At 42.1% G+C, this 26,908-nt stretch overlaps 1 protein-coding gene across 3 annotated transcripts in view; it reads right to left on the minus strand.

Annotated features, from left to right (window-relative positions):
- Positions 1-16,477: 16,477 nt before the first annotated feature.
- Positions 16,478-26,908, minus strand: part of LOC124288908 — a 29,937-nt gene continuing 19,506 nt past the window's right edge. For 2 of the 3 annotated variants that reach the window (XM_046725499.1, XM_046725500.1), the window contains exon 2: positions 16,478-19,505. In XM_046725499.1, coding sequence (XP_046581455.1) covers positions 17,509-19,482 — 1,974 coding nt within the window. In that variant the 5' untranslated portion in view covers positions 19,483-19,505 and the 3' untranslated portion in view covers positions 16,478-17,508. Of the gene's footprint in view, positions 19,506-25,721; positions 25,856-26,908 lie in introns of those variants that run through there. The other variant, XM_046725501.1, reaches the window with a different exon arrangement.

Raw genomic sequence — 26,908 nt, forward strand, 5'->3', positions numbered from 1 at the left:
GCTCGCCTGTTAATAACGTGTTCTGGCACCGTTTTGGACGATTTCTAGCCCTCAAATACAATTCAAACACCCGTGACTCTGAAACCAACCGTCCAATTTCGACCAAAATGTACCTGTACAAGTTGGCTATTAGTGTCAATTATATCTACCGATTGCAGTAATGCATCTCCAAAGACAACAGAGGGACAAGTGAAATTATATTTTCCACACTTTAGTTGCTATCTTCATCGGTTCTCTAGAGAACACAATGAAAGTTAGCCGTATGTATCTCAAACGTTAGCTGATCAGTGTCTGTTCTTCGGTGCATGTGAAAAGTATCACAGTTTGGTATATATCTTCTTCATGATTGTTAGAGGTAATTAAGATAGCTGTTTGAACAAAGCGTTCTTCTGTTTGGAGATTCATGATACCCAAGTGATATTTTCTAATCTAAGAAAAAGTTTTTGTGATGAATTTATCGAAACTTAAAGACCTTCCAGTACTTCCAGTCGAAGAGCATTCGACTAGCAGTGATATGATTCATATTAACTAAAACTATTACCACTTTCATCAGATATGTGACAGACACAATAGGCGAGATAGAACTAAAGCCAAGGAGCCTACATCGTTGCTTGCGACTATATTTTTGATTGTGCCAATCCGAGCAGAAATTCCGATTCTACGCACAACGATATAGGCCAACAAGAAGAGGAGCACAAATTATGCCCACGGGATTGCCGGAGTCTTGTCTCATGTGTGTTTAACCCGAATTGCACATGTATGCTGTTAATAATAATAATAATAATAAATAATAATAATATTGAAGCTGATTTTTCACTGGGTTACAGACAGCCAAGAGGAAAGTTTCAATTCATTTCCGCAGCACAGTCAGCCTTCCCCCGGTAATGAGACAAACCATACTGGAGATGGGACTTGCCCCAGGGGAAGGCACAGAACCCAATCAAGAATATCTTGGTCAAACCATCTCAAAACCACAGTCTCTGCTCAATACTATCTTCAGTCTGTAAAACATAATAATAATGTATTTATAAAGCGCCTAATATCCACCATAGAGATGCTCAGCGGCGCTGTGACAATATTGGTGAAGGAAATAGTCCATATAACTTTACAGAAAGGCAGCAATGGGTCTTTAGCAGAGATTTAAAAGTTTCTTTCAATGAAGTGTTCCTGATTTCCTTTGGAAGAGATTTCCACAGTTTAGGGCTGGCAAAGGAGAAGTCTTGGTCAGACGTATGGTTTGGTGGAGGTTGGGTGAGGAGAGAGTCAGAGGAGGATCGGAGACTTCGCTGAGTTACGTACACGAAGACGAGATGTTTGAGATAGTCGGGAAAGTTATCGTTGTAGAGGCAGTCATGAGTCAGAATGAGGATTTTGACGGTAATTCTTGCAGAGATGGGGAGCCAGTGTAGAGACTGTAGTACTGGGGTCATCTGGTCATGAAGATGCGTGTGGGTGATACATCTGGCTGCGGAAATTTGGATTCTTTGTAGTTTCTGGAGTGACTTAGTAGTTTGTTACTGAGGAAGTACAGCAGCTTCAGATAACAGTTGCTTCCAGTTTTGACGAGTTAACTCGAAATGTAAGAAATCTATGGTGACAATGTTTAGTAACAAAAGCCCCATAGATCAAGGAATGAAGTTATATTAAGGAAATGCTCGTACCGTTAATATGAAAAAACAAAAGTGGATCTTTTGAGTTGCAGATAATCCACTTCCACTTGTCTCAGATACCTTTTGTGGCTATATAGAAAGTCCTTACTTGATCTTGTCATCCCAAACTGTTCCACAGGAGATATTGCTTGTGTGAGATCAAACGATATATCCTAGGAGATATCGTTTTTACAGTAGAGTTTGTACAATGCCCTGACAATGCTATGACGTCATGAACTTGATGACGTCACAATGCTATGACATCGCTGAACTGCAAGTCTACTGGCAGTACCGTGTTCAGAGATGGAGATTTTTCATTGAAAACTATTGAAGAGTGATTTTTAGGAGATAAACATCATGTGTCTTTGCCAATTTCCGGGTGTTATTGAGTATTTGAAGCACGGGAATATTCCAAATTCCCGTGCTTCAAATACTCAATAACACCCGGAAATTGGCCAACACATGATGTTTATCGACATTGTAAACACAAAAGTAAACCAAAAGGTCCACACACGTTTTTGTGTCTGCACTCATTGACACAGAGTACGGGTACAGCAGTGCAATGTCATCAGCCGGCCGTTTCAGCTGTCTCCCATGGTAGCATCTAGAACTGCTCATTTGTGACGTCATTCGGACTTTACGTCACAATATGATTTGAATGACGTCATCACAGCTGACGACGTAACAATACAATGGTGTGAGCGATGTTTGTATGTATTAATACGCAGCGAATTTCCGGGAATCGAATACCATTTGATCACGTTTTTCAACCAATCAGATTAAAGAACACAGTGACTTTTGGTTTACAATGTATGATAAATAGAATCTCACCCTCGTGTGTGCTGATATCAAATATATCAACACTCGTTGATAAAAGTAAAAATACCTTCGACAAGCCTCGGATATTTGTAACTTTATCAACTCATGTTGATATATTTGATATCAGTAGACAACTGGGTGAGATTCTATTTGTATTAAGGGCTATAATCTTCTATACGAGTTATTGGTTTTACATTTGCTGGACTCAACATTATTTCTCTCTTTCTACGGATTTGTATTGAGCTTGGGTATGCAAAATGCAAAAGAGGAAAGGACCCAGTTTAGGACCTTTTAGAGCTGATAGTACACACGTGGTTTTTTGGGCAGATTTTCAGTTAACAGTTACTTTGACAGAACTAATGCACTGAATAGAAATCCTTCAGTAGTCGTGAGCCTCAAATTTTGAAAACATGTTCCGCGCAACAGGCCCTTTATCACTTAGATGAAAAAAAATGAAAGGGAGAATAAGTTATTTGTAGTATCATGTAGTTACTGTATTTTACGGAATCGTACGGAAGCGCTGAAGGGACATGATTAGGAGAATTTTATTTTTTTTTATATCGTGCACACGAGATACTAAAATGTGCGCACGATGTAACAAAGGTGCGCACGATGTAACAAAGTGTGCGCACGATGCAATGTAGTTTGCGCACGATATGTTATAAGATGGTCACATGTAACACATATTAGGTTTGGGGTTGCACTTTCTCAGTAAAGTAAAGATTCTAGTACTATTGTCGGGTTGAGTCTCATCGAACCCACACTATCAAAGTCAGGCACCTAATCGCCAGCACACCAAGTACGCAAGCTAACCCGTGGAAGCAGTGGTGGCTGATCAGCTGCATGCAGACGGTTCCTGATGCCCTGGTAACCTGCACGAGAACAGCTACGAGATTGACTGTTTCTTTAAATCTGGTTCTGAAACCCTGGACCTGTGCTGTCCACCTTGGGCGCCCTGTGTGTGGGATGATCACAGGTATTTTGTGGCTGCAGACACCTGATCCAAAGTCTTCAAACAACAGACTGAGATTGGCCGTATTGGCGTTCATAAGGTTGTAAAACGACGCATTCAAAATCTGAGCATAAATGCCGCATTAAAGAGAGCTGACCTGTTATTGGGGACATTGAGAATCAGCACAACATATTAGCCATGGCAAGGGTGACCTATCACTGTAGTATCAAAAACAACAATGATCCCCTTCCCATGTGCACAGAGAAAGTGACCACTTCCCCACCACTTTTCGAAGATGTAAGCTTGTGGGTGCTGTGCCCCACCCCAGCGCAGCATCTATTATGATATGCTCTATCTACGACGGTAGGTCGTGAGTTAGTGGGACCGTGGCCGGTAGAATGCTAAATGAAAACGAAATGGGGAAGGGATCAAAAGCCCCTCCTCCAGTTTTGCAGAGCTCTGATCCGTTCTAAACTGGATTACGGATCCATCATTTATGGTAGGGTTTGTAACAGCAATTTTAAAAAAGCTATTAGATTCAATCCATCAACAAGGCTTAATTAAGGCTTTGTCTTGGAGCCTTCAGAACCTCACCGATTCACAGGTTATATGTGTAACGGCTGATGAGCCATCGCTCAAACTACGCCGTCTTAAATTATCTTTACAGTTTATTTCTAAATTGCGTTCTACTAAATCCAACCATCCATATGACTGTGTATTTAATCCTCTTTATGAAACTCTACAATAACAAAGCATCACCTATTCCACCATTTGGAATAAGAATACAATCTGCTGGTTCTGCAGCTAAAATCGATCTGGAAAATAAAAACTCAGCTTTTCTCTTCTCCGCCATGGCAGTTAGTAGGGCCAAAGGTGGACCTAACATTAACTAAACTGAAGAAATCTGAAACAAACCAACTTATTAACCAACCACAATATAATGAATTAAGAAACACTTATGATACTTTCATTGGATCCAGAACAATATCTTCAAGATGGCGGCTCCCTTTTTACCACGGAGGCTAATGCCATACTAACAGCTGTAAAATATATAAATAACCAGTCTAAATATACACACTTCGTCATATTTTCATATTCTTAACATCCACTGTTAATTGAAATTATTTACTTATTTAACGTCCTTGCTACTGGCCAACGCGACATCGTTTTTCGTTGGTTACCCAGCCATGTTGGAATTTCTGGAAACACTATGGCTGACGCTGCAGCTTAAACAGCACTCAACAAATCTGTGATACAACCTCTTCTTCCCTATACTGAACAAACCTATCATTATAACTTACACCGGTGATCTAATGCTAAAGAAGCGTGGCACCCAGGTGTGAATAAATAAATTACATGAACTGAAACCAACTATTGGTTATACCTACTTGGGTTGTCAGTCCAAAATTTGAAGAAGTTATTATGCGAAGATGTCATATTGGTCATTCTAGGTATGCTCATGAGTACCTGTTGAAAGGTGAGGATCCTCCAATCTGTGTCCCTTGTGATGAAGGAATCACGGTCAAACATGTCTTGCTTCCTCTATTGATTTTTCCACCACGGGGGATCAATATTTCAGTGGTAAAAAATGAAGGATCTTCTTAACCAGGCCAATTATCATTTATTCATTGTATTTTAAAGGATATTGATGTGTTTAAAAGTTTTGATAAATATGGTTTGTAAATAATTTTAATAAATAGCACCAACGGCTGAAGTGATGCTGTAAATCTAGCTAGGGTCCATGTAGGAAGCAAACGTCCTTAGTATGGTGATCCACCTTCAGTTGTTGACGATCTTGTGCCTTTATTACATGCTCTGTTGTCTATGGTATAAGATTTACATGCTGGTTTTACATCTGTATCTGTGATGTTTTGGTTGTTTTTAGTCTAGTTCTTCAAACAGGTTTTTATATTCTGGGTTTATGTATCATGGAAGTATAACTTGTTTTGGTCACTATATGGCTGAAATACTACCGATGTGACTGGACATCTTAACTCACTCACTAAAGCGCTATATGCCTATCTGATCGAACCTTCAACATTAAAGTTTCATATGACTATCGACCGAGAGCGCCTGGGCACTGTTGTCAAGGCCCGCAACTCCCCAGGTGCTCTGTGTACAGCACAATACAGTCCCGCTGGCTAATTAATGAACTAATCCAACCTGCAGTCTCCGATAATGCCGCCATACAAGCCGGCTAGATGACGAAGCCACACAAGGCGGGAGTACCCGGGAGACGAACGGGAGTCACGCACAATTTGCAACTTGAGAGACGGGTTGACATCGATATCGCACATGTTTAATGGGTAAAGAACATCACTCTAATACGAGATGCCTGCAGGAAACGGCAGAAATGTTTCTTCAAAGAATTCGTGCACAATGAAATTTCACCTGTGAAACGCATTTAGATAGAAGTATCAACTGTGATCACATCAATCGATGCCTTGGTTACGTGAATAAAAGACGTTACTCTGGCCGACCCGGCAGCAACATGTCGTGGAGAGGAGATGTATTTGTCAGACATTCTAGTGTGATATGCGGGATTGCCTTACCTCCACCGTGAACAATGACTTTTTTCATCATCACTACTGATGGTACCGTTGTCCGAGCTACTATCTTGTGCGTTGTAAACAGTCAGTGTGCACAGTATGTCTCGTATGACACTAGGCAATATATTTAGTGCGAATGTTTCTAATGGTGCCCGTGTGCACATCCATGAACAATCATTTATATATTGAAACACATTAAAAACTTGACACTTGTTAAACAGAATCCCATATGAGTGTGAATTCCTTCTAGGGCAACCGTGACGGCAACACAACGTCTCCTCATGGCCACAGGGGTGCATGTTGGGGCACCCTCACTCGACGGTCGTACGCATTAGTCAAGTTCGTGCATGGTCTTGGGATTGATTCATTTGCCTACACAATCGTCTTATCGGCACATCCAAAATGTGTCCCACTGGGTTCGGGTGTGGGAAACGGTAAGGCAACAGAACTGCAGTATGTTGAAATGTCAGTCCAAGAACAGGAAGCTGCTTGATTGACAGAAAGACTGGTGTCCAAACTTGGTCCCGACACTGTATGGCAGTTAGACTAACCTGGATGACAACTGAGATCTACCTATAGCACAAAACCATTACACTGCCACCTCCAAATCTTTCAACCTCAAGAACACAATACTGTGGGTGAGGATTTCCCCTCCCCCGACACAACCGTACCCTACCATCGGCAAAGGCAATGGAAAGCGTGACTCAACTCAGAGGACAATCTTGTTCCACTGCCTCTGACTGAATCTGCCATGTCTGAGGACCCATTGTAAACGTTGAGCACGATGAAATTGCGCCACACAGGTCCTATGTATGGTTGTCTAGCTTGGGTACCTGCAGTGCGCAGTTGATTCCTGATGGTCTATGCTGACAATCTCACAGATCTGTTGCGGAGATGACGTAATTTACAAGTACGTCATCTTGGTACAACGCCACAAACGGTTCATGTAAGGAGCATGTTGGCAGTGTTAGCCCGGTATAACGCAGCTGGAGTCTGTGGTCAGTACTTCTCTCTACAACTGTCTTCACAATGTAACCACATGCCAGACATACTTAGCAAGGATTGTTAAATCCTACATGAAACACATCTCTGGTCAAAACTCATGTTTAGAAGTTAAATATGTTTAGTGTGTCAACGTTTAGCGAGATTTATACACATTTACACATTGGTATCCCATGTATCCTTATCATCTGTGTATGTTAGAGTTTAAACGTGTTTAGATAATGCTGTCATTGGGCATTAAGTCCAGTATGGATTAGATGAGTAAATGAGATGTACACGTGAGGCGAAAATACCACCAGGACGTACAGACGTTAAGGAAGTTAAGGACTAAAAGTCGGTTTCGTATTTTGCCGAGGTGTTCTTAAAACGTCTAACAGTACTTCTGTAAAGTTCTGTCAAACAGAAAACGGAAGTTGACCATGGAAGTTTATCTAAGTTTTCACGAAAGACCCTTATCCATTTTAAGCTACCTCCCACGCCAAAGAATACCCGAGAAACTTCCACAGCAACCAACGTACAAGAACACTGGACCTCTGTTGGCAAATCGGACAGGAAATCTGTTCTTTTGGAAAATCTTATCAAAACTCCCGGCCGCCATATTTCCTGGCAGCGAGCCAAGATTCTCAAAACCAAAATCAGCTCCTGGAAAACAGAGAAAAGTTGAGGAGACTATTTAAATAAAAGCCAAGGACCAAGATATCTGCCTGCTCAGCGTTAACTCCACTGTGCTTTAATCCTGTCACCATCCTATTATCCAGCACACATGGTCATTTTGAATGTTTCATCGTTCGTGTTACTACCGCTACACCGTCATTGTACTTAACCGGCTGCCTTATTGTCAATCTCATTAGCTGTACCACTGTCTGTTGTTATCCTTGTGGATCAGACCTACCTTGTAAACATATCATCACGTATATATTAATCTCATACATTTACTCAGTATTCATCTGATGAAGGGGCAAACAATACCCTTGAACGTCGTTTGAAAGAGTAACCTATCCAGAAACAAATGTAATGTATTCATGTTCACAAGTGGCTAAGCTAGTATGGGGAACTTGAAGAAGTATCTCTTGTGTTTGGTGTTCCTCTATCGTGCAGCCAGTACCTCGCCACACATGCCCACTGCATGCTGCCAGACCATAATGAGGTCAGTAAGAAGTTGGCTAATCCTGGCAGTGGCTCATTGGAGCCTTTGTTCACCGTCCAACACACTCGGACTTCGCTATTGATTTTCAATCTGTTCTCATCTTGCAGTCCCTCCAGAAAGTTGTTTTAACAGCCTTCACATATGCCTTACCATAACTCCCTCCTAACATATGCCGAGGAGGCATCTGGCGCTTTGACTGGAACGCGCACTACTCGGAAACAAATGTGCTTAGATCCCGAACACAAAAATGTCACTTTGATGCGTGTAGGATTAAAATTGTAGTGCTTTGTTGCAAATGTTTTCACAACAATCCCGAACTCCCTCCCGAACGCACACGCACACACACGCACGTACACACGTCCGTAATTTGTTATACGGCAGTTATACCAGTCCTTAAGACTTGTGTTGTGATCTCCGACACAGTATGACAGAGTCACACAGCAACAACACATTTGGGAACGTAACAGTTTCAATAACTCAGCAACATACGGACCTACACTCTCTCCTTATTTGTGCATTATAATGTAAATAGTGTACGGCGTTCAGTCTATGTACTGTTGGTATACATTTTGCCCATGGATCTAATTCAATATACGTTATATATTTACACATAATTAACTTAATCTTTAATGGTATGCACTATTATTTAGATTCTATACATTGCAAGATTACCTGCGTACCTAAAGGACCTGTAAAGTCTCCCACTGTTAACCCGTACCTGTACCTAAAGGGAATGCAAAGTCTTCCACTGTTAACCTGTACCTGTACCTAAAGGGAATGCAAAGTCTTCCACTGTTAACCTGTACCTGTACCTAAATTGAATTCAAAGTCTTCCACTGTTAACCTGTACCTGTACATAAATTGAATTCAAAGTCTTCCACTGTTAACCTGTACCTGTACCTAAAGGGAATGCAAAGTCTCCCACAGTTAACCTGTACCTGTACCTAAATTGAATTCAAAGTCTTCCACTGTTAACCTGTACCTGTACCTAAATTGAATGCAAAGTCTCCCACTGTTAACCTGTACCTGTACCTAAAGGGAATGCAAAGTATCCCACTGTTAACCTGTACCTGTACATAAATTGAATGCAAAGTCTTCCACTGTTAACATGTACCTGTACCTAAAGGGAATGCAAAGTCTACCACTGTTAACCTGTACCTGTACCTTAATTGAATGCAATGTCTTCCACTGTTAACCTGTACCTGTACCTAAAGGGAATGCAAAGTCTCCCACTGTTAACCTGTACCTGTACCTAAAGGGAATGCAAAGTCTTCCACTGTTAACCTGTACCTGTACCTAAAGGGAATGCAAAGTCTCCCACTGTTAACCTGTACCTGTACCTTAATTGAATTCAATGTCTTCCACTGTTAACCTGTACCTGTACCTAAAGGGAATGCAAAGTCTCCCACTGTTAACCTGTACCTGTACCTAAAGGGAATGCAAAGTCTCCCACTGTTAACCTGTACCTGTACCTTAATTGAATGCAAAGTATTCCACTGTTAACCTGTACCTGTACCTAAATTGAATTCAAAGTCTCCCACTGTTAACCTGTACCTGTACCTTAATTGAATTCAAAGTCTCCCACTGTTAACCTGTACCTAAAGGGAATGCAAAGTCTTCCACTGTTAACCTGTACCTGTACCTAAAGGGAATGCAAAGTCTCCCACTGTTAACCTGTACCTGTACCTTAATTGAATTCAAAGTCTCCCACTGTTAACCTGTACCTAAAGGGAATGCAAAGTCTTCCACTGTTAACCTGTACCTGTACCTAAAGGGAATTCAAAGTCTCCCACTGTTAACCTGTACCTAAAGGGAATGCAAAGTCTTCCACTGTTAACCTGTACCTGTACCTAAAGGGAATGCAAAGTCTCCTACTGTTAACCTGTACCTGTACGTAAAGGGAATGCAAAATCTTCCACTGTTAACATGTACCTAAATTGAATTCAAAGTCTTCCACTGTTAACCTGTACCTGTACCTAAATTGAATGCAAAGTCTTCCACTGTTAACATGTACCTGTACCTAAAGGGAATGCAAAGTATCCCACTGTTAACCTGTACCTGTACCTAAATTGAATGCAAAGTCTTCCACTGTTAACCTGTACCTGTACGTAAAGGGAATGCAAAGTCTACCACTGTTAACCTGTACCTGTACCTTAATTGAATGCAATGTCTTCCACTGTTAACCTGTACATGTACCTAAATTGAATGCAAAGTCTTCCACTGTTAACCTGTACATGTACCTAAATTGAATGCAAAGTCTCCTTCTGTTAACCTGTACCTGTACCTAAATTGAATTCAAAGTCTTCCACTGTTAACCTGTACCTGTACCTAAAGGGAATACAAAGTCTTCCACTGTTAACCTGTACCTGTACCTAAAGGGAATGCAGAGTCTTCCACTGTTAACCTGTACGTAAAGGGAATGCAAAGTCTACCACTGTTAACCTGTACCTGTACCTAAATTGAATGCAAAGTCTTCCACTGTTAACCTGTACCTGTACCTAAAGGGAATGCAAAGTCTTCCACTGTTAACCTGTACCTGTACCTAAAGGGAATTCAAAGTCTCCCACTGTTAACCTGTACAAAGTCTTCCACTGTACCTGTACCTGTACCTAAAGGGAATGCAAAGTCTTCCAACCTGTACCTGTACCTAAAGGGAATGCAAAGTCTTCCACTGTTAACCTGTACCTGTACGTAAAGGGAATTCAAAGTCTCCCACTGTTAACCTGTACCTGTACCTAAATTGAATGCATAGTCTTCCACTGTTAACCTGTACCTAAATTGAATTCAAAGTCTTCCACTGTTAACCTGTACCTGTACCTAAATTGAATTCAAAGTCTTCCACTGTTAACCTGTACCTGTACCTAAATTGAATTCAAAGTCTCCCACTGTTAACCTGTACCTGTACCTAAATTGAATTCAAAGTCTTCCACTGTTAACCTGTACCTGTACGTAAAGGGAATGCAAAGTCTTCCACTGTTAACCTGTACCTGTACGTAAAGGGAATGCAAAGTCTACCACTGTTAACCTGTACCTGTACCTTAATTGAATTCAATGTCTTCCACTGTTAACCTGTACCTGTACGTAAAGGGAATGCAAAGTCTACCACTGTTAACCTGTACCTGTACCTAAAGGGAATGCAAAGTCTCCCACTGTTAACCTGTACCTGTACCTTAATTGAATGCAAAGTATTCCACTGTTAACCTGTACCTGTACCTAAATTGAATTCAAAGTCTCCCACTGTTAACCTGTACCTGTACCTTAATTGAATTCAAAGTCTCCCACTGTTAACCTGTACCTAAAGGGAATGCAAAGTCTTCCACTGTTAACCTGTACCTGTACCTAAAGGGAATTCAAAGTCTCCCACTGTTAACCTGTACCTAAAGGGAATGCAAAGTCTTCCACTGTTAACCTGTACCTGTACCTAAAGGGAATGCAAAGTCTCCTACTGTTAACCTGTACCTGTACGTAAAGGGAATGCAAAATCTTCCACTGTTAACATGTACCTAAATTGAATTCAAAGTCTTCCACTGTTAACCTGTACCTGTACCTAAATTGAATGCAAAGTCTTCCACTGTTAACATGTACCTGTACCTAAAGGGAATGCAAAGTATCCCACTGTTAACCTGTACCTGTACCTAAATTGAATGCAAAGTCTTCCACTGTTAACCTGTACCTGTACGTAAAGGGAATGCAAAGTCTACCACTGTTAACCTGTACCTGTACCTTAATTGAATGCAATGTCTTCCACTGTTAACCTGTACATGTACCTAAATTGAATGCAAAGTCTTCCACTGTTAACCTGTACATGTACCTAAATTGAATGCAAAGTCTCCTTCTGTTAACCTGTACCTGTACCTAAATTGAATTCAAAGTCTTCCACTGTTAACCTGTACCTGTACCTAAAGGGAATGCAAAGTCTTCCACTGTTAACCTGTACCTGTACCTAAAGGGAATGCAAAGTCTTCCACTGTTAACCTGTACCTAAAGGGAATGCAAAGTCTACCACTGTTAACCTGTACCTGTACCTAAATTGAATGCAAAGTCTTCCACTGTTAACCTGTACCTGTACCTAAAGGGAATGCAAAGTCTTCCACTGTTAACCTGTACCTGTACCTAAAGGGAATTCAAAGTCTCCCACTGTTAACATGTACCTGTACCTAAAGGGAATGCAAAGTCTTCCACTGTTAACCTGTACCTGTACGTAAAGGGAATGCAAAGTCTTCCACTGTTAACCTGTACCTGTACCTAAAGGGAATTCAAAGTCTCCCACTGTTAACCTGTACCTGTACCTAAATTGAATGCATAGTCTTCCACTGTTAACCTGTACCTGTACCTAAATTGAATTCAAAGTCTTCCACTGTTAACCTGTACCTGTACCTAAATTGAATTCAAAGTCTTCCACTGTTAACCTGTACCTGTACCTAAATTGAATGCAAAGTCTCCCACTGTTAACCTGTACCTGTACCTAAATTGAATTCAAAGTCTTCCACTGTTAACCTGTACCTGTACGTAAAGGGAATGCAAAGTCTTCCACTGTTAACCTGTACCTGTACGTAAAGGGAATGCAAAGTCTACCACTGTTAACCTGTACCTATACCTTAATTGAATGCAATGTCTTCCACTGTTAACCTGTACCTAAAGGGAATGCAAAGTCTCCCACTGTTAACCTGTACCTGTACCTTAATTGAATGCAATGTCTTCCACTGTTTACCTGTACCTGTACCTAAATTGAATGCAAAGTCTCCCACTGTTAACCTGTACCTGTACCTAAATTGAATTCAAAGTCTTCCACTGTTAACTTGTACCTGTACGTAAAGGGAATGCAAAGTCTCCCACTGTTAACCTGTACCTGTACCTAAATTGAATGCAAAGTCTCCCACTGTTAACCTGTACGTAAAGGGAATGCAAAGTCTTCCACTGTTAACCTGTACCTGTACCTAAATTGAATGCAAAGTCTTCCACTGTTAACCTGTACCTGTACCTAAATTGAATTCAAAGTCTTCCACTGTTAACCTGTACCTGTACCTAAAGGGAATGCAAAGTCTTCCACTGTTAACCTGTACCTGTACCTTAATTGAATTCAAAGTCTCCCACTGTTAACCTGTACGTAAAGGGAATGCAAAGTCTTCCACTGTTAACCTGTACCTGTACCTAAAGGGAATGCAAAGTCTCCCACTGTTAACCTGTACCTGTACCTAAAGGGAATGCAAAGTCTCCCACTGTTAACCTGTACCTGTACCTAAATTGAATGCAAAGTATCCCACTGTTAACCTGTACCTGTACGTAAAGGGAATGCAAAGTATTCCACTGTTAACATGTACCTGTACCTAAAGGGAATGCAAAGTATTCCACTGTTAACCTGTACCTGTACCTAAATTGAATGCGATGTCTTCCACTGTTAACCTGTACCTGTACCTGAAGGGACTGTAAAACCTCCCACTGTTATCTGGAACCTAAATGTATACCACATACTCTCCCAACCACTCAACGCCCTAGTTCCCAGCGAGTGGTCAAACACTGTCACTGAATGTTTAACCATTTGTTCACTTCCACTGTCTCACAGACAGGTGCGTTTAAAATATTTTAGGAGTCGTATAATCTTTCTGTCGACAATTCGCTATTCCAATGGTGTGTTTTTCTCCCAAAGGCAAACCTTGGAGGTATAAGTATTCTCGCCACAACGATATGCCTATGCAGAGAGTTGTTGATTTTACAAGGGTATTAACCAGGCGTTATCGCCAAGGGACGCATACTATGACAGTAATCAGAGAGCTTTGCTATGTTCCTTGCTTTGTCAGTATCAACGAGTCACCGCGCATTCACATGAGTCACTAAACCATTCCAACATACTGTCGATTCCGCTAAAAAAAATCTTGTAATATATTGCAAAATACGAATGCATAATACAACGTTTGAAACAGCTTGCAATGATAAAACATAATTTCAAACGCATCTTGTATTATGCTGTAAAATGTGAATGCTTAATGCATCGTTTGAAACAGTTTGCAATATTTACATGTATCTTTCAGTGTCACAGAATGCCCCAGGTGCATGAATGTGCAAGTGATAAAAATGTTTCGTTTTTTAACAAAGTTCCTCTGGATCACCAGGGGCTTTCCGCCACATAGAAATTGTGTTAATGGCTGACGTTAGGCTGAATCATTATATACTGAGTCAAAAAAGAAACTTCACAAAATGTAATTTGAAAAATAATGTATAATTTTTCTCTGATGATACATCTATGTATCCGAAATGGGATCCCTATCTTTCGACTCTAGAAAAACGTTAGCAAAACCCACTCAAACCCATCCATTCGTCGTGCAAATAACGTTAGTGCCAAATCAGGTTTTGCACGTGCAGTCGATCACGTGATCTTCGCATCGAAGTTTTCTTCATATGCACGTGTTTGCCTTGGCCTCAAGAATTTAAAAAACACTTTTAAACCACAGTTCTAACGGTACTTGAAATGCCACGATTGTCAAATGTGCAGCGTGAACGTGCCGTTGGCATGTTGCAAGCGGGAAGATCAGTTATTGACGTCGCAGGAGCAATGGGATGCAGCCGTCGTACTGTGTTTGCGAGGTCGTCTACAACAAACTGGCACCACTTCTGATCGCCCAAGGTCGGGTCGTCCACGTGTGACGTCACGAGCAGAAGACCGTCAAATCGTCCTACGTCACCTACGTGACAGATTTCTGCCGGCTACACGAACCAGGGCTGAGATGTTTAGAGGTCGACTGTCCTCACAGACCATTCGAAATCGGTTGTGGGCTGCCAATCTCCATTCTCGACGTCCATATCGTGGGCCAATATTGACGCCGTTTCATCAACGTCAACGTCTGCTGTGGGCCCAACGTCACCTCCGATGGACCCAGAGAGACTGGCATCGAGTCGTCTGTAGAGATGAATCCAGGTTTACCCTCAGATTCGCGGACGGCAGGCATAGAGTCTGGAGACGACGTCGTAAACGGTATGCCCAATGTTGTGTACAGGAAGTCGACAGATTCGGGGGCGGATGTTGCATGGTGTGGGGTGCTTTCTGTGGGAACAACCGTTCCCGACTTCTGGTCATCCGTGGAAACCTTACCGCGACCAGGTGCTCACCCCTGAACTCGTTCCTTTCATGGCGGCTCATGGCCCAGGTCTACAGTTCCAGCATGATAATGCTCGGCCGCATACCGCGATGTTGACACGAAATTTCCTTCAAAACGCTGGAATCAACGTCATGGACTGGCCATCGAGGTCCCCTGACCTTAATCCAATAGAGCACGTTTGGGATGCACTTGGGAGAAGGCTTCGTGGTCTTAGGAACCAACCTCAGAATTTGCAGGAACTTGGCGCTGCCTTGCAAGAGCAATGGCGCAGAATCCCCAACCACATGTTCACAAGCATCAGGCAGTCGATGAGGAGACGGTGTTTGGCAGTGGTGAATGCGCGGGGCGGCCATACACGATACTGAACTGAGAAATTTCGCATTTTTATTCTTGTGACTTGACATTCTGTATACCCATGTTTTGGAACGGCGGTGTAGCCTAATGGAACTGATTATGGCACTGTCAGTGTATCGAGTACATCACACAGATCTCAGCAATGAAATAATAACAATTTAACCATCTTACCATCTCTTGTTATTTTAAAGTGCCCTGAAGAAAGAATGTGAAGTTTCTTTTTTTGACTCAGTATATATGAAGCAAACTATATTTATTATGGCTATAATACCGATGTATGACGAACACGTGGGTTGAGACACAGATATCTAAACATACGGTCAAGACCCAAGATTCCACGTGAATTATATATATCTATGTGATAGGTCATAGATCAACCACCGAACTGTCAGGTAGCCAGTACTGTGTATATTTTCACTATACATTAATGATTCTGATTCCTTTGTGGAAGGAAATGAGTTGTAAATGGTTTGGTGTTTCCATGTGGCTAATGCATTCAGAAGGACTCACGGAGACACAGTTAATCCGATTACTGGACGTTCACCTGTCACACCCATGCGAAGAATATAACTAGATGAGTTCTACCAGTAATAGACACAGCGATCGTCTGGTCCGAGCGCTAACCTAATCTGTACCTGTCATTACTGATGTTATATCTCATGTTGAAACTGACCAAATCATGATCTTGAACCAATAGCTGTTCGGTTCTAATACATTTGATAGAGACACACTCCCATATAAGGTATTACCATGTGAAACTAGATGCCGTGTGTGTTGTTACTCTGCCATGTTCAATGTACAATAGAGAGTACGTACCCCATACGTATTGTCCACATCCAGCATCCTCGTGTGGAGAGTGTCACAAGGGGGCGCTCTCTGTACCTCACTAACACAACAACACTGACAACAAGAAATGAAGTAAATGTAATTGAACTAATTGTTACCTATATCACGAAGTCACACCGAAATATACAGGAGCTCCGTAATCATTATTCACACATACAAAATATACAACTTGAATCAAACCATCAGTATGACAGTTGAAGGAAACTATGTACAAACAAAAATCTCTTCTAGTTAACAAGTAAGTGCCCAAAGTGGCCATATTGTTGATGTTTACAGTGACCCGCCGCCAGGCGTCACAGGCTGGTATTGGTATACAGACAGGTAATAGCGTTATGAACATGTACGCTGTAGACGTAATAACTTCAGATACTTTCACAGAATATAACAGCATTCTTCCTGATTTTATGTAAAGTCTTCCTTATCAACTGGGTGCAATTAAGCAGCTCCAGCAGCGATCGGGTTGTTGGGGACGTGGACAGGTACAAAGTGGCGTTTACAAATTAGAAGAGAGCGACAAGCCTCTGCAGCTCACCTAACCTAAAAATCTATAAGCTTTGTTCACAATGAGAATAATGGCTGCGGTGCGTATGGCAATGTGGAATCCAGAGTGTGTGAGTGAGATGATAGACCGCTTTATCCGGAAATATCACGGCGGGGGGACACCAGGAATTCTGCGCTTGTGGGAAATTGAACCCGGGTCTGCGGCGTGACGAGCGAACGCTTTATTCACTAGGCTACCCCACCGCCCCAGGCACACGGAGCATGCAACACGTGACATCTTCATGTATTACACACGGTACACCACTCATGGTGTATTACAGTAGACGGACACCCCATGGTGCATTACAATAGACGGACACACCATGGCGTGTTACAGTAGACGGCCACACCATGGTGTATTATAGTAGAGACACAAGTATATACTTTTATGATATAATATGCATCGTCGTGAATTCAGGTAAAACTATCAAACACTGTTACAGGGAAAAGAACACCATGTGGTATTACAGGCTAACGAAACAGCTAATGAATAAATATTTAATCTGTTAGCTGTCGGACATAGAGTATCTCACCGGGGAAATGATGTATAAATGCATTATAACAACCAAAGACCTGAGTACACAGCGAACACTATGATAAAGTCGCTGCCACCGTACTTGGGGTTGCCGGCGGCAGCGTGTGCGCTGTCTACATGCTGGTAACTGTCATCAGACTGTGGACGGGACGGGTTATTTGGGCCTGGGGTGGGGTCAACAGTGACGAGCGTAGAGACACTGTCATTGGACAATTGGCCTTTCCGGGCTGACGTAGTCCTGTCTATGCTGGGTAAGTTCTTACACGGAAACATATCTTGCCTGATCTGAAGCGTCACTAGAGCTTTCCTCACATCATTTTTAGCAAATCTCCAGCTGAGTTTATCACACTCGGCAGCCCTCATGACAAGGGCCTCTCGCTTCTTTAGGTGGTTGAACACAATACAACGAACATCATTCTTATCGAGGGTATTCTGAATTAGCACAATTTTCTCCCAATATTGCCCTTCAAACACAGCTATACACTTATACTCGTTGACCAAAGGTGCTGAGAGGCATTCAGTAAAATCCATTCTGAGACGACTTTGCTCCTTGCAGTCTTCATACATGCTGCCTGGACAGATGTGGCCATCCTGAAACATGGCCTGTATGGTGTAGGCTGATGTCAGGTTACAAGCCACACTTACTGGGCGCGGGTACTCCGCAACTATAGGCTTCTTTGTGTCATAGTGAGATCTGTAAAGGTCGGATATTGGATCTAAATCAGCAGTAAACTTTCTTTTGTCACATGCAGATGCGCTAAGCTGGGAGTCCACGCTCGGCCAGACAAGACTCTGACTGAGGCTGTAGGCTAACACAGAGGGGCCGAGTTCCTTCAGCTTCACACAGTTGTACCTGGGCCGACAGCCGTTCTCAGTAATTGACACAGTGCTGTAGATATGGTTGGAAGCGGATGGGCTGCCACTAAATACCATACACTTAAAAGTGCCGACATGTTGTATAGTCATCAAAGATTCACTTATTTCCACAGCCTTAGTCCCATCTCTGTCAACAAGGGTGAATGAACCTCGATAACTCCTGGGGAATGAACATATCGCCGCCGGTCTCCGCGGATCACAGGCTCGGCACGTCTTCATACACTGCCTGCGGGTGTAGCCATTACACGGCATATCGGCACATTCAGGGTACTCGTCAGCGCATAGATTGTTGTACACAACTCGCTCCAAGTATAGAGTCAGATATGACACAGTTTCCTTCGTGTGTCTGCCCGGGTCTACACAGGCCACGTCGGTGAACAGGGTGGCGTGCATGGTGTGCCGCTCCCGTCGGGGAATCCTCAGACACCAGATGTCGTCAACGTTGTGCTTCCTCAGTACGGAGAAGTGGCTGCGCGACGTGGACCAGCTGGCCACGCATATCGTTTCCTGGACAGTGCGCATGGACACGAGAGGAAGGCAGTTTTGGGAACGGTAGTTGAAAGTGACGCCCTCCCCTGCCAGACAGTCACTCTCCAGACGCATGGGGAGGTCCATCAAATTGCATGGATTTCTTTTACCATCAGAATCCTCGATCTTCATGTTGAAGCCACCTGACACAGAACAAGGGGAGAAATCGGACTCTAAGAGATGGAATGCCACCAGTAGCCACGGGTCTGTTACAAGACTCGTATCTGAGCAGAGATGTTCCGGGTCTAACTTTTTACCAGACTGCGACCATGCCACCTGCATTATTGACCTGCTTCTCTTGAAGAACTTAACGCAGGAAAACAGCATCTGATTGGACCCTTGGTCCTTCTGCACAACATACTTGTTCCTCAAGGCAACAGTACAGTTCCACTGCTCCTCTGTTGCCAGAAGAGTGTCTGTGATACTAATGGAGCCCCCCTGCACAACAATGACTCTTGATCTGGCCCCGTCGTGTCTGACATGTGAGTACCAGGGCTGGGTACTGTTTTGTGTCTGCATGAAGTCCGGGAAGTCACAGGCTTCGGCCAACCAGGCCATCCAGATGATGACCACTATAAACCACGGATCCATGTTCGCCACACATCGAGGGGGGTCTGAAACAAGCACAAATATAATAGTAGGGATAATAAATCACTAAGAACCTAGCTTTGGTTTGGTTTACGACAGTGTGGTAATATTTCACACTGTGCGATTATGAAACAAATATGTTTACCACGACATTTAGGAAGTAAGGACTCAATAGTTTTAGTGGTGTTGCCTGAGCAAATGATCAGTGGACCGGGATGAAAATGTTGTGTTATGTGTCATTTTACATTCATCGTTACTAGAAAGACAATCTGCTCTCAACCCAGGAGGTGTGTCTGGACACTTGATGGATGTGTATAACCGTCATATTGTCAAACCCGTGACACAAGAGCAGACACACACTAACTTCAACTAATTATTTCAAATACTTCAAACAACTCGCAAAAGTACATATTTCAAATACCCTCACAACTTACAACAGTCCATGCTGCAAATACCCTCACGACCTACAACAGTAAATGCTGCAAATACCCTCACGACCTACAACAGTACATGTTTCCCAAACCCCACGACCTACACCAGTACATATTTCAAATACCCTTACAACTTACAACAGTCCATGCTGCAAATACCATCACGACCTACAACAGTAAATGCTGCAAATACACTCACAACCTACAACAGTCCATGCTGCAATTACCCTCACAACCTACAACAGTCCATGCTGCAAATACCCTCACAACCTACAACAGTAAATGCTGAAAATACCCTCACGACCTACAACAGTAAATGCTGTAAATAGCCTCACAACCTACAACAGTAAATGCTGCGAATACCCTCACAACCTACAACAGTAAATGCTGCAAATAGCCTCACAACCTACAACAGTAAATGCTGCAAATACCCTCACAACCTACAACAGTCCATGCTGCAAATAGCCTCACAACCTACAACAGTAAATGCTGCAAATACCCTCACAACTTACAACAGTCCATGCTGCAAATACCTCACAACCTACAACAGTAAATGCTGCAAATACCCTCACAACTTACAACAGTCCATGCTGCAAATACCCTCACAACCTACAACAGTAAATGCTGCAAAAGCCTCACAACCTACAACAGTTCATGCTGAAAATAACCTCACAACCTACAACATTAAATGCTGCAAATACCCTCACAACTTACAACAGTAATTGCTGCAAATACCCTCACAACCTACAACAGTAATTGCTGCAAATACCCTCACAACCTACAACGGTACATGTATGCTGAATACCCTGACGACCTACAACAGTAAATGCTGCAAATATCCTCACAACCTACAACAGTAAATGCTGCAAATAACCTCTCACAACTTACAACAGTCCATGCTGCAAATACCCTCACAACTTACAACAGTAAATGCTGCAAATACCCTCACAACTTACAACAGTCCATGCTGCAAATACCCTCACAACCTACAACAGTAAATGCTGCAAATAGCCTCACAACTTACAACAGTCCATGCTGCAAATACCCTCACAACCTACAACAGTAAATGCTGCAAATACCCTCACAACTTACAACAGTCCATGCTGCAAATACCCTCACAACTTACAACAGTAAATGCTGCAAATACCCTCACAACCTACAACAGTTCATGCTGCAAATAACCTCACAACCTACAACATTAAATGCTGCAAATACCCTCACAACTTACAACAGTAATTGCTGCAAATACCCTCACAACCTACAACAGTAATTGCTGCAAATACCCTCACAACCTACAACAGTACATGTTTCAAATACCCTGACGACCTACAACATTAAATGCTGCGAATAGCCTCACAACCCACAACAGTAAATGCTGCAAATACCCTCACAACCTACAACAGTCCATGCTGCAAATACCCTCACAACCTACAACAGTAAATGCTGCAAATACCCTCACAACCTACAACAGTCCATGCTGCAAATACCCTCACAACCTACAACGGTAATTGCTGCAAATACCCTCACAACTTACAACAGTCCATGCTGCAAATACCCCCACAACCTACAACACTAATTGCTGCAAATACCATCACAACTTACAACAGTAAATGCTGCAAATACCCTCACAACCTACACAACAGTATATGCTGCAAATACCCTCACAACCTACAACAGTCCATGCTGCAAATACACTCACAACCTACAACAGTAAATGCTGCAAATAGCCCTCACAACCTACAACAGTAAATGCTGCAAATACCCTCACAACCTACAATGCTGCAAATAGTACAACTTACAACGGTACAGTAATGCTGCAAATAGCCTCACAACCTACAACAGTAAATCCTGCGAATAGTCTCACAACCTACAACAGTAAATGCTGCAAATACCCTCACAACTTACAACAGTCCATGCTGCAAATACACTCACAACCTACAACAATCAATGCTGCAAATACCCTCACAATTTACAACAGCCCATGCTGCAAATACACTCACAACCTCCAACAGTAAATGCTGCAAATACCCCCACAGCCTACAACAGTCCATGCTGAAAATAACCTCACAACCTACAACATTAAATGCTGCAAATACCCTCACAACCTACAACAGTAAATGCTGCAAATACCCTCACAATTTACAACAGCCCATGCTGCAAATACACTCACAACCTCCAACAGTAAATGCTGCAAATACCCCCACAACCTACAACAGTCCATGCTGCAAATACCCTCACAACCTACAACAGTAAATGCTGCAAATACCCCCACAACCTACAACAGTCCATGCTGAAAATAACCTCACAACCTACAACATTAAATGCTGCAAATACCCTCACAACCTACAACAGTAAATGCTGCAAATACCCTCACAATTTACAACAGTAAATGCTGCAAATACCCTCACAACTTACAACAGTAAATGCTGCAAATACCCTCACAACCTACAACAGTATATGCTGCAAATACTCTCACAACCTACAACAGTAAATCCTGCGAATAGTCTCACAACCTACAACAGTAAATGCTGCAAATACCCTCACAACTTACAACAGTCCATGCTGCAAATACACTCACAACCTACAACAATCAATGCTGCAAATACCCTCACAATTTACAACAGCCCATGCTGCAAATACACTCACAACCTCCAACAGTAAATGCTGCAAATACCCCCACAGCCTACAACAGTCCATGCTGAAAATAACCTCACAACCTACAACATTAAATGCTGCAAATACCCTCACTACCCTCACCTACAACAGTAAATGCTGCAAATACCCTCCCCTACAACAATTTACAACAGTAAAGGCTGCAAATACCCTCACAACTTACAACAGTAAATGCTGCAAATACCCTCAAAACCTACAACAGTAAATGCTGCAAATACCCTCACAACCTACAACAGTAAATGCTGCAAATATCCTCACAACTTACAACAGTAAATGCTGCAAATACCCTCACAACTTACAACAGTCCATGCTGCAAATACCTCACAACTTACAACAGTAAATGCTGCAAATATCCTCACAACTTACAACAGTAAATGCTGAAAATACCCTCACAACCTACAACAGTAAATGCTGCAAATATCCTCACAACCTACAACAGTAAATGCTGCAAATACCCTCACAACCTGCAACAGTAAATGCTGCAAATATCCTCAAAACCTACAACAGTAAATGCTGCAAATATCCTCACAACCTACAACAGTAAATGCTGCAAATACCCTCACAACCTACAACAGTAAATGCTGCAAATATCCTCACAACCTACAACAGTAAATGCTGCAAATACCCTCAGAGAACCTTTCCAAAACGGTATTTTTTTTCGAAACATTGGTATTTTGAAACAAGTAGTATTAAAGATCCTGACGAGGGCGCCGTGACATGTCTGACCAGGCTTGTGCAGGGCAGTTGGAGGCACATGTTCACACAATGTGAGTGTGCTTTCCACAAGTAGGACTCGGGCACGCACATTGTTTTGGCAGTAATGAAGAAACCAATCGATTCGGGAAAAAAGCAGCTTCAGAAAGAAAGGTTTATCAGCCTCCAATTTTCAAACAACAAATTACAAATACAAGACCCTATCTCAACAAAGAAGTGAGAGATAAGACGATCGCAGAACCAGGACTTCCACCAGTTCGTGCAGGATTGGAAACGCAAGCAAAAAGAAATCTCAACTATTTCAGCAAACAAAAAGTTGAAAGCGAATGATGAATTGTGCCCTATGGGAATATTTCTAACCATGTAGAGGTTAATGTAATCACGTCTAGCGGGAAGGGTGCTTAACTTTAACTGCTCGTGCTCGCTGCTTGTACCGAGGCGGCACTGGTCGATAACTGGAAAGATTGTTTCTGCACATTTAATTAGCGTGTTTATTATGTTTACTGCCTGTCTGGTCAACTACAGTCACGAGATAAAACACAGGCCTGTGACATAAATCAAGTTCATGTTTCGGAACGTGCACACATAATTGGTGTGACTGATCTTCTCTCATTCCAGACCCTGGGGAGAGGAGGAGGCAGGTCAATGGCGTCCCCGGCTTCGTGACTGGAGCTCACAGGAGGCTTCTTGTCGTAATACAGAAAACATCTTCACATACGCCAGTTTTACCTGGGAAATCAGTGTAAGACTGGACCCCATCAACTGGACATCTTTGAATGGAAGAACAAGATCTGTCATACACCAAGCGAGTGACTGACTACACCCAGACACCGGCACATGTAATTCACAGTACACCTCACTACTAATACATGTAATTCACGTACACCTCACTACTAATACATGTAATTCACGTACACCTCACTACTAATGCATATAACTCACAGTACATCTCACTAATAGTACATGTAATTCACAGTACACCTCACTACTAATGCATATAATTCACGTACACCTCACTACTAATGCATGTTATTCACGTACACCTCACTACTAATGCATATAATTCACGTACACCTCACTACTAATACATGTAATTCACGTACACCTCACTACTAATGCATATAATTCACAGTACACCTCACTAATAATACATGTAATTCACGTACACCTCACTACTAATGCATATAATTCACGTACACCTCACTACTAATGCATGTAATTCACGTACACCTCACTACTAATACATGTAATTCACGTACACCTCACTACTAATGCATGTAATTCACAGTACACCTCACTACTAATGCATGTAATTCACGTACACCCCACTACTAATACATGTAATTCACAGTACACCTCACTACTAATACATGTAATTCACGTACACCTCACTACTAATACATGTTATTCACAGTACACCTCACTACTAATACATGTAATTCACGTACACCTCACTACTAATACATATAATTCACGTACACCTCACTACTAATACATGTAATTCACGTACACCTCACTACTAATACATGTAATTCACGTACACCTCACTACTAATACATGTAATTCACGTACACCTCACTACTAATACATGTAATTCACGTACACCTCACTACTAATGCATGTAATTCACAGTACACCTCACTACTAATACATGTAATTCACGTACACCTCACTACTAATGCATGTAATTCACAGTACATTTCACTACTAATACATGTAATTCACGTACACCTCACTACTAATACATGTAATTCACGTACACCTCACTACTAATACATGTAATTCACAGTACACCTCACTACTAATACATGTAATTCACGTACACCTCACTTCTAATGCATGTAATTCACAGTACACCTCACTACTAATACATGTAATTCACGTACACCTCACTACTAATGCATGTAATTCACAGTACACCCAGCTATTATCGAGCACTGATCTATTCATTGCCAGAATTCTACGAGGCACAGCTATAAGAGTGTTGTCAGGGTATTCTGTTGTTAATGATAGAAAACCACTGACGAGGTGAACCTTAATATCTGCTTCAAGTGTTCACAGCATGCCACAAACACGTGCTAAACATCGTCAGCACGAGAACCCCCTATTACTATAGTTCCTAATCAGTCAGTCAGACAGCACACATGTATACGTGGCCCCGCACCCGCACGGGTACTTCTTCCATATGTATCAGCTCCAAGGGTATTGATTATATAGCAACACGTATCTCAAAAGATAATTAGTTTCACTACTACCGTATTTATGAGTCTAATATTGTGTGTAATCAAGAAGCTGAGAGATGGTCTGTTCGGGGAACGCGCCGAACACCTGACTTCCTTTCGCCCTGGAATGACAAAGCGTACCGCCTGCTAGGGACCCGGAAACTTGATTACACTTAGCAGAATCAGTTCAACGAGAAAATACCTTGATACTCGAGCAGAACCTTCTGTCCTCAAATCACCGACACTAACTTCCTTACTTCATCCTCCTGAAAACACAGCTCCTCCACGAGCAACCCAACCCATAGCCATTTCACTCCAATATTAACGGCGAGGCTTTTAGTTCGTTAGCTTGTCTCTTCATCTCGAAAATCAAACAACATTGACTTGAGAATAAACGTTCTCAGCAGTTCTTGGATGCAAGAGATACAAAAAGTCAGAACTGTTCCCTGGCGGCATGCGTGCGTCATGTAAAACACTAATTACTTGTGTTATGAAACATCATCGGCCCTGATTGAATCTAATTAAAGCTGCATGCTGCGAGTCTGGTTTCGCCGTTTGGCTTTTCACGAAGATCTATAACCGTGGAGAAAAACGTCTACAAAGAAAACGTAATTAAATACGGTATTGGTTTCCCTGGAAATACAGTTTATATAGTGGAAGTAGCCAGGAGAAGCCTGTAATGGACCTATCATCTGTAGGTGCTTCAACGCCGCAACAGGGAGGTAGTTCTTGGGGCAAACAAGGCAATCAATATTGGCCATTGGCTATATCAGACAGTAGGGGGACATCGCACAAAAACTCTGTATGTGGTTGATTACACACAATCTATGGATACCTTCTTGCTTGGAATCTACAATTCAGTTAGAAGAATGCAATGTTTATGCTGTATTCCAGCAACAAGACGGATGTTAATCACGATGGCAGTAAACACACCAAGGTGGACATTGGTGATAGAGACTGGGGATCTCTTGGAACCAGTAGATGCACAGTGATAATACGTAGAGACCCTGAACAAATATCTTACCATTTTCCTTGCTCCATACTCTAAACAGGTTTTAAAGTATCAATAATCGGAATATAATCAATATATCAATATTCATGATTGACATGTTTGGCAGTTTTATCAAGAGTTTTTCTGGGTTGCTTTGCTGTTTCAGGAAGGCAACTTCCAGTAGATGTAGACATATCTTCAATATGTTTTCATCATCGTTGTCGAAAGATGACAGTACAAAATGAATATTCTGCTCAAAACCAATTCCAACAATAAACATCCAGGACTATCATCTTTGTTTCCATGGATACACCAAAATACGACGAAACTGGATACCCGACGTCATGTACATAATACAACAGTGTGAAAGGTCATTGCCATATCTCAGTTTGTTTCAA

Source organism: Haliotis rubra, unplaced genomic scaffold, assembly GCF_003918875.1.
Source record: "Haliotis rubra isolate DU_JTF1 unplaced genomic scaffold, ASM391887v1 Scf429, whole genome shotgun sequence".
NCBI lineage: Eukaryota > Metazoa > Mollusca > Gastropoda > Lepetellida > Haliotidae > Haliotis > Haliotis rubra.